Source organism: Carex rostrata, chromosome 8, assembly GCF_964058835.1.
Source record: "Carex rostrata chromosome 8, lpCarRost1.2, whole genome shotgun sequence".
NCBI lineage: Eukaryota > Viridiplantae > Streptophyta > Magnoliopsida > Poales > Cyperaceae > Carex > Carex rostrata.
In genome coordinates this window covers 7303325-7313040 of record NC_135925.1, presented here as the reverse complement: position 1 = coordinate 7313040, position 9716 = coordinate 7303325, and the positions used below count along the sequence as shown (strand labels likewise).

At 33.8% G+C, this 9716-nt stretch overlaps 2 protein-coding genes across 2 annotated transcripts; one reads left to right on the top strand and one right to left on the bottom strand.

The window, feature by feature from the left end:
• The first annotated feature begins 3095 nt into the window (after positions 1 to 3095).
• Positions 3096 to 4822, top strand: LOC144558077 (nuclear transcription factor Y subunit A-2-like). Its single transcript, XM_078306786.1, has 3 exons — positions 3096 to 3140; positions 3867 to 4007; positions 4406 to 4822. Exons 1-3 carry the CDS (start codon positions 3096 to 3098, stop codon positions 4820 to 4822), a joined length of 603 nt encoding a protein of 200 aa, XP_078162912.1.
• A 3939-nt stretch (positions 4823 to 8761) lies between these two features.
• LOC144558786 (uncharacterized) lies at positions 8762 to 9716 on the bottom strand. Its single transcript, XM_078307668.1, has one exon. The coding sequence runs from the start codon at positions 9641 to 9643 to the stop codon at positions 9179 to 9181; it is 465 nt and encodes a 154-aa protein (XP_078163794.1). The 5' UTR covers positions 9644 to 9716; the 3' UTR covers positions 8762 to 9178.

Here is a 9716-nt window from a genome sequence, read left to right as displayed (position 1 = left end):
TCTCTCTGTCTCTCTCAAATTACTTAGAAGATATTAACCAGAGGTCTCTGAAGGTTTTTGTTTTTTTCCTCACAGCTCTCTCCTTAAAAGATCTTTTGTAACAAATATAACTTGCTTATTGAATAACATGAACTTACTTTACCTGACGCAAAAGTTCTAGATTATATGTACACGAACAACTTGATGCAAATTTCAGCTAGGTAGGTAGTTTAAATTAATTGGGAAGATACTTTTTTTTACTGTTTATCATCTACTTTAGACATTTAGACATGTCCTTTCTTCAATAAAGTTTGTATTCTTTTCTTCAAATCTTTTCTATTTTATTAGATTAGTCACATCCTTGCTACTTTTGTAAAGAAAAGAAGAAAAAAAGCTTACATATATGTACTATAACACACTGTTCTTGGGTTCTGTCTGTTTTCTTTTTACAGGTTTATCTCTATAAATTCCAGCCATTGGGGATTAGTTCTTCAATCCTACTTCAAGATATCTCAAAGAAATATTTGGCCAGAACAAGAGAATTTAATCAATGGCGTGGTGGAATATTGGCTCCGAACAAAAGATAAATGGCTTGTTATATAGGGAGAAAAACAATGATGGAGGTGATCAAAACCAATTTTTGCTTCAGTTTGGACATAGCTATAATAGCATAGAAGAGAGAAGAAAACTTTCCTCAGGTAAGGTTATTTAACTTATATAGACTTTCTCTTCGTGATAAAACTCTAATGGCGTGTTACAGTGTCCTCTTATATCCAGCTCCTGTACTGGTAAATGCCCACAAGCTATACCTATAACCTATAAATGTTAGTTCTAGTACTATTTTGAATGCAGCAGTAGTACAATCCTTATTTTTTTAGTTTTGACCTTGTACATACATAGATTGACTTTGATCCTTTCGCCTTGTTTGTTTCCATATCTGGTTTGAATAAACTGAGAATTTCTTTATGTCTTCTTTAATAACTACCCGCTGAGAGCATATATGACTAGCACCTACTCCTGTTTGTTTCTATATCTTCACGTGTGGTCTCTAGCTTACCTAGAAAAAAACTCTAAATTCTTAGATAACTTTTGATGGTTTCGAGATGTCATTTTTCTCTTTTGTTAAACCCAAGCCATACTTTTGACATATATATGTGATAAAACACAGCGTAGTATGGAAATAAATCTGCTGCGATTTCTAATCTCGACCGTTTATATATTTTGAGATTCGTGCACAAAAACTATCTCCTTTTGATATTCCTCTATTCTAATAAATGAATGGTTGGAATTGTTATCGCAGGACCCTGCGATCCTTTAGGATTGCAGCAGATTTGCTTCCGCGCAGTATAATTGGTAGAATCAATATAAAGCTCTTTGTCTTTATACAATAAGGCCATATATTATTTATATGATCATATCAACATTATTTTTGAAAATCATGACATCAAATTTTGCTAATTAGTTTTCAACTATGCAGAAAAATTTCGAGCACTGTGTCTGGTTGCTATTGTCAATGATTATGATCTCAAAATGGGATGAAGAAGTAGCTAATAAAATTATAAAGATTAAGCAATAATAGTGGTGTTATTCTAAAAAAACGGTTATCTTAAATAATTTGGTCGTGTAATTTCAAAAACATTTATGAAACAAAAACACACTCAGACAAAAATTGTTTGTTTATTGATAAATGGAAAAGGCCGATGTCTTGTATATAATAAAAAACACATACAGCTGAATTGTAGCAGTCGGGAAGAGAGGGTTCTTTGTCTAACTATTTAACCATTAGATCTTAGTCTGTACAAATGGGACTTTAAAATTTAATTGCGCCATGTTATATATGAAGAGTATATATCTGACTGGTGCACAGGCTTGGGTGTAGTATCAATTAAAATTCATATATGTCCAGTTTGTCCATGTAGGTTTTGTAGGATGACATTAAATAAAGTAGCAAAACATGGAGCTAACTTGGTAAGCAACATATACAGCTACCACATGGCACAGTACCAGTTCATTCTCAATACAAAATAATATATATATAGTATCAATTATAATTTATGTCCAGTTTGTCCATGTAGGATTTGTAGGATGACATTAAACAAAGTAGCAAAACATGTAGCTAACTTGGTAAGCAACAGCTACCTTGCACAGTACCAGTTCATTCTCAATACAAAATAATACTGGCATCTGCCGGCCAACATTCAAAAATCAAAACCTAGCTATTTAATCTGAAGAATTAGTTTTCTCTAAGGGAAAGAGTACATACATTGTTATTTTTAGTAATATGACTGGTTCAGGAGAATTTTATTTTTGCTTCTGCAACAAGTTTCTTTCCTTTCGTGTTATCTTTTTCACTTTTTTTGGGAACATTGTATATATGACTGTATTCCTTTTAGTTTTTTAGGGAATTGCTAACAATGATTGTCTCACCAGTTATTATATTCTTCTTTATTTAAGATAATTCAGACAAACATAGAAGATTGGAGTTCACACAAACTCCTGTCATCTCTCAACAAAGGCTGGTTTCGGATGAGGCTTGTTTTCAATTGGGGCTTAACCAGAATTCGGTATGTGGTTCTAATTGTTTGTTTCTGTTTATTTTGTGCACATATTAGTAATACTGCCAAAAGAAGTAGAACTAGAGCGTTCTTAAGATAGCTTGACTTTATAGTTTATACTAAATTAATTTTAAAATTTCTAAATTTTACTTATAAACACATCACTCTTAAAGTAGTTCAGTTTTAACTAATTGGATTGGTCGAAGTCAATTTGATAGGTTTTAGAGTTAAACTAACCAAGGACTTGATGAGTTTAAGAACACCCTAGTTATACTCCTACCTAAAGAAACATTTGAATATATATTATGTTTATCTAATTTTCACCTTCGATCCCTTCAACTCTTTTCTAATTATTTTGATGGCTTTGTTTACATACATTACCTATAATATATATATATATTAGAAAATAAGTTGGTGAAGCAAGTTCTGAATTCTAAGATGAACTTCACATGAACTCGATGAGCATTTACAATTAAGTGTAATGTTTTTGTGTAGGTTTACTCCAATTATTTGAATTCCGATCAGCACTCCAATTTGTATTCAGTCAGCAGCACAAAATCAATGGTTAGTTCTCTCTTTCTGACAGCTACTTACTGGATCACTCAGGTAGTTTGTAAACTAAATCCCTTGAACCAAATGAAGGTAACTTCAAGGAACAAATGGTATAGACTTATAAAGCCAGTGTTGCAGGAATTTCAACCCCCGGCCTAAAAGTTTTGCCTAAATTAATTCATCATTTTTTTTTACTTTATGTCTTTTATAATTGTATGAATATTTTATTTGAAAAATAAAGTCATTTATCAATTTTTAATAAATTGAGAGTTATTTGTACTAAATATAAAATCAACTTTTGTCAAATGCCAAATAATGAAAGAATAATTCTACAATCTATATATACTTAGTCAAGAAGATCCATGAAACAGATTTGAATCAAATAGTATAAACCAAAGAAAAGTTTTAGAGAGAGTCAATAGTTCACTTCCGTCCACCAAAACAGAATAATGGAATATGCTACGCATTAATTTAATAAAAAGGATTGAATCTGGACGGAGTCGTTTGAATCTCAGAAGACCACGTACATATGAACCATGTCAACACAGATGCCCCACACAATGGCCTTATTGGGCCTATTGTGTACTACAATATTTATCTACATGGGCTTAGTAGGGGTAAGTTGTACGCTGAAGAACGCATTTCTTGTTCTTTTTCATTTAAGACCCCATTTGCTTGTGATGATTAAGAACAGTATTAGGTCGGTTTCTGCTAGAGAAACAAATGATTAAGCTTGCATACTAATTCTTTTTTCTGTCTTTCTCTTCTGAAAAAACCTAGGATTCCCAATTGCAATATAAGATAATTTCAACATTGAATGGGCCGATATTTGTGAATGCAAAACAGTTTCATGCGATCCTTCGAAGACGCCGTGCGCGTGCTAAGTATGAGAGGGAGAATAGAGTCCACAAAAACAGAAAGGTTTTATTTTTACATATTGTGCTTCTTTCACATAAATAAGTATTTTAAATATTCAACCAATATATGCCTTAAAGAATAGTCTTCAGCAGTTACTGCTAACATGTTGGTATGAAGCTGGTATCACCCTCCTGAATTCAAGTGTTCTACACTAATTAGATGGGTTGTATATCTCAGTTCTGAGATGTAACAGTACTTTTAGCAATACTCGCCTCAGAATGCAACTTATGTAGTCTTCAGGCCCTTTCTCAAGTGACAAAAATAATATATATACATACATATACGGCGCATACACTTATACCATTAGTGTGTTCTCAGTGTAACCAATTTACATAAGATAAAAGAAAAAAAGTCGTGTATATTGTTTTCAATTTTTCATGACCTATTGTGTTCTTTTACAGCCTTACCTGCATGAATCACGTCATCTCCATGCAATGCGACGTGTCAGGGGCAGTGGTGGTCGTTTCGTAAACACCAAAAGCTTGAAAAATGGAAATTCCACCAATGTTAGTGGTAAAAAGGCAACAAATATACCGTTGACATTTCCGCCTCATATGACTGCATCGCTTAGCTCGGAAACTCAACATTCTGAGAGCAGTTATCCAGATCCTGGAAGTGTTGGTGCTGTTAGAGTAGCAGGATTGGAAGTGACAAGCACCTACATGCAACACAGTTTCAACGAACTCAACATGTTCGACCAACTCCGCACACCATTTTTCCATCAGATGCAAGTGTTCATGAATGGAGAGCAAGTGGCAAAGAGTTGTTGTGATCATTTCAGAAATAATGGCTGTTGTGATCATCTATTGAAGGTTTAGTTACAGTGAGTTGGCAACTCATCCTTGGCTTCTTTCAAATGAGGGTGTCACCCCTGGTTTAGTTACAGTGATGTGGTTGTATCCACTTGATATATGAAATTTGTTGTTTAATGATGAACACTTTGTACTGATATTTTCAATTTTGTTTGTCCGGCTGATTTCTTTGATAAATTTTCTCTAAATTTTTCATGAAACCAAGTCTGATTTGGTGATGAGGACAGACATGTTATATAACCTATAATTTGGCGACAATCCAGAAAATATTCTTATAGCCACTGGCGTCCAGTCTAACAGCTTTCCAAACACATCATAATTAGATTAGAAGCCACTGGTTTTTGTATGGCTCTCTCTCCAAATACGTAAACAACATGAGTTACAGGGTAGCCTTTATCTCTCCTTCTAAAAACAAAGATTGGTTTTATGATAACCTCTTTTATGCAAAATCTCCCATGTTGAATGCGGATCATCTCGATCATTGTTTCACAGTGTCTATCTTTCTCTCGTGTACACAAATGCAAGGACGAATCCTTGTACAAAACCAATTACAATCCCTCTTTTCATGAATTTCATTACCCCTGGTTAAAATATGGAGTTCTATAGAACCAACCTCGTTATATCTATAATTCGATCTTCAATTGCTCTCGTTCAGTGCTTGTATGAGTTCTAATGATCCATAAGATCACAGTTTCACATCTAATTACATCTAATCAACTACCACAGAGCAGACAACCTTCTATATATGAACCACACACCCATGCCCCATGTAAGAATAAGAAGCGTTGGTTCTTTGTGCATACATATTTCAATTGAACAAAAAATGTATTTGCCTTTTTTTTTAAACCGCTGTTTGGGTGTGGCACTGGTACTAGTCTGGTACTGAACCACATTCTAGTTGTTGGATGGTCTGTTGATACTGGTTTTATGGGAGATTCCTGGTTTGAAATAGGTCATTTTATTTGTTTTGGTGAAGGGTGCATGTGTTAACAGTCCTACTGTTTGGTACCTGATTAGAGACATGGTTTTTATAGAAATTGAGAGAGAGAGTACAGGACAGCCTCTGCGAAGGTTTTCAAGAGAGAGAGAGAGAGAGTTGATTCAAAAAAAAAAAAGTACAGGGCAACGTGCGACTTGTAATAAGTTGTCGATTTGAAATAAAAACAGTGAGGGGTACTTTTTCCAGTAATATTACTTTCTGAAATAAAAACAGTGAGGGGTACTTTTTCCAGTAACATTACTTTCTGAAATAAAAACAGTGAGGGGTACTTTTTCCAGTAATATTATTTTTAGTAATCCGAATATTTATTTGTAAATAAAGGATAAGATTATGATATATTTTTTTCAATGCACCAAGGAACCGTAGCATTACTTACTACTATAGAAATCTCCAAATGAACAGTAGAAATGTTACTATTTCTCTAATTTTCATTTATTCTTATAATCATGTCAAAGAAAATCCAAAAATTTAAATAAACAATAGCAAATATTACGGATTCTTTAGAGAATAATGACAAAAAGTGAGGGATGATATAGTATAAGAGTTAACAATGTATTAATTCCGTTTAATACATATCTGGCAGTAACTGCCATGAAATTTTTCAAATAAAAGAAAGAAAGATATAGTATAAGAGTTAACGGGCCTCACAGGAACCCGGACCATTGTTAAGGGCTTAAGGCTCCAATTTTCCGATTATTTTTTGTTTTTTCGGCACAATCGGAGAAATTGATGAAAATTAAGAGTGAGTTTATGGTACTATGTATAGCACACATAGATTAGTCTATAATACAAATTAATATTTTCGTTTTTAAAATTCTAATGGTCAAATGAACCATTCAACATGATCTCCATAGAATTTTTACTATTTTTTAAAATAGATAGAAAAATCACTGTTTTTGTATGATTCAGAATTTCCAGATCAAGTAATTTTGTACCTATCTTAAATCTTAAAATATAATAAAAGAATTCTAAAAAAAAAAAATTCAGTTCCCAAGCACATATGCATATGGAGATATGTTGAATGGTTAGAATTCAGTTCCCAAGCACATATTGACTGTTAGAATTTTGAAAACGAAAATATTGATCCGTATTATAGACTAATCTGTGTTATGTTATGTATAGTACCATAGACTTCCTCGAAAATTAAAGCAACCAGAGCACTGTTCCTTAGGAACCGTAGCAACATGTAGTCATATCTGATACTTAAAAATGAGTGTTTGAATAGTAAACTAAAAGATGTACTTTTTACAAGAAACAAATAAATATAATTATAATAAAAAATTATCAAGATAAAATATAATAAATGATAAGACTGGTACTAAGTAACCAAAAACCAATCAACCAAACGGATCGTGAGCTACTTGTATAGGGAGAAAGTTGAATAAGTGAGTCAAGATTTTTCACTAGCATGATAATATTTCTGGAACATATATAAAAAATTAGCAAAACCCAGTAGATCTCATCCTGGTGAGTTGTGCGTGCAAGCCTAAATTTTGAGAAAATGGGTTTAAACAAGGTCATGTGCATGTCTAATTTATATGAATGTCAACTCAGGTACTAGACAGTGCATACTGGTACAGCAATGAATGTAGGGAACCAGCCAGTGTAGTAGCAGTATAGAACTGTAGTCAGGTATCATAATCCTTGGTATGGCATGCACAAAACAAACTTTCAAAAGAATTAATAATGTGCATTACAACCTGCTAAAACCGTATAATTATGTCAGCGTAACAATATTTCACATAAATCAAGTAGCTTGAAGGAAAAAACCTAGTGAATTTTCTACCAAATTATAAATGAGCCTGATAGAACAATACCCACTAATTTTAGAAAATTTTACAAAGCTCCCTGTTTTATCTATATGTTGCAAGAATCTCTATTAGAAAAAATAATTTTACAATTGGTACAAGCCAATCATAATATAAGGTTAGGAGCAGGACCTTTATGATAAATTTCTTCAACAATGGGTATTGTTCTCCAAAAGTAATACGAATGCCTTTTTGCAATTGAGCTTGTTTGATTTTTCCATTTAGGACAACAAAGTTCTTTAGTATACCATGGCAATAAAATTCCAAAAGTAAACATTTTTAAACTGAGTAAAAATAAAGCAATGATGACTCGAGTATCAGTAAGCCAAGAACTGAGCCAACATGAATCATCTAGAACTCTCAATTAAGAGATAACTATCCGAACTATAAAAGCAATTTCCAGGCACCAATGGAAAATGCTCGCTGTTCTCCCACTAGGTATCTATCCTATAATTATGCAATGGGAAACTCAACCTAATATGAAATTGAGCATTCCAGCGAAAAAGGAAGGTAATATGTCAAAAATATTATAATTTCCTATTGTATAAATGACTTGTTGACAAATTTAGTATCCTTTATAGACCAATTCTGAAGGAAAATAAAACTCAAGATTGTGGAGTTAAATGCATTCCCCAACCCATATTAATTTGAGCGGCTGAGCCTGCTTGTTTTTCTAGGAAAATTTTCATGTAAGATATTTATATCCTGCTAAAATAAAAATGTTTCAAATTTACGCAACAAAACTCGGAGATTATAACCTTAGCAAATAACAAAACAGTAATTTTACCGGACAGGTAGAATACTTGTCTATACATGATATATGCTAGATTTCGGAAGGCAGACTTCATTGAAGCTATTGGTCCCCTGTCGTCAATATATATTCGAGAGGTTTTACAGTTGTGCATACGAAATTTATTTATAACAGGTTTAATGTCGAAAAAATCATATGGGCTTGTGCTATTCCACCTAATTTGGTATGGAACATTACTATCAGAACTCGAGGTCCTTCAATTGAATAACATAATGAATAGAAAAGACAAATTTATATCCAAATCTCCACTTCCCTTCAAATAACTCTAACCAAGCATAGCAAAGAGAAAAAAAATAATAAATTGAGTATTCCAAACTTATCTGGAATAAGATCATTGGGAAGTTTTTTTTATTTGATTAAATATGGGTATTACATGAATGTTAAGCAAAGCAGTATGATCCAAAATGTGATGATAGTACATCCAATATTCATATTTACCCCCCAAAGGTAAAATGTAATTCCCAAAACCATAAAAAACATCCAGCCACTCATCATTAAGAGAGATCAGACACCTTCAAGGAACTATTAACCCAAACAAAGGTACAACACAAAATTCCCATTGAATTGTATATGATATCAGCTCTTGAACAAATGAATATGAGTTTAGGTACCAATTGACCCATATTGTTTCAGAAAAGAAAACAAAATTTTCTCCCTCTAATTATTATTCCAGCATGTTAGACAACAAGGAACAAAAATTTAACCCAAAAGTAAATGTTATACCCAATCAAATCCAGCTTTTCTTACTGAGAAGACTCTGTGTTTCCTTTCTCCTCCTTCCCAACCTCATTCTCTTTCTCCTCTGCAATCTTTTCCTCTGCAATTGAATCTGCCAAGGCTTCTTCCGCACGAAGAATCGGATCATAATAGTCGGCATGAGCATCCATGCACTTCTTGAGCTGAGATGTCACTTCAAAGCACTTGTCTACAATATTTTCGCCAGACTTTTCGGCCGCTTCAACACACTGCTCCCAGGCGATGAATGCATCCTTGCAACCGCCTCCTTTCATGAAAAGGCAAAACCCGCACTCCCCCTCTTCCTCCTCTCCTTCTCCTTGTTCGGATTCGGGTTCTGGTTGGGATTGGGTGGAAGGATTTGGATCGGATTCGGGTGGAGAAGGGGTCTTAGGATCGGGTTCATGAGTTGGTTCTGCGGTTTTGGATCCTAGGGTTTCAGTAGCAGAGGAGGAAGGAGACGGAGAAGCCATTTCTTGGGGAAAGTTCTAGAGGGAGAGAGAGAGAGCTGGCTTCTATGTTGACTGACGACCGCTCTGTGCCGAC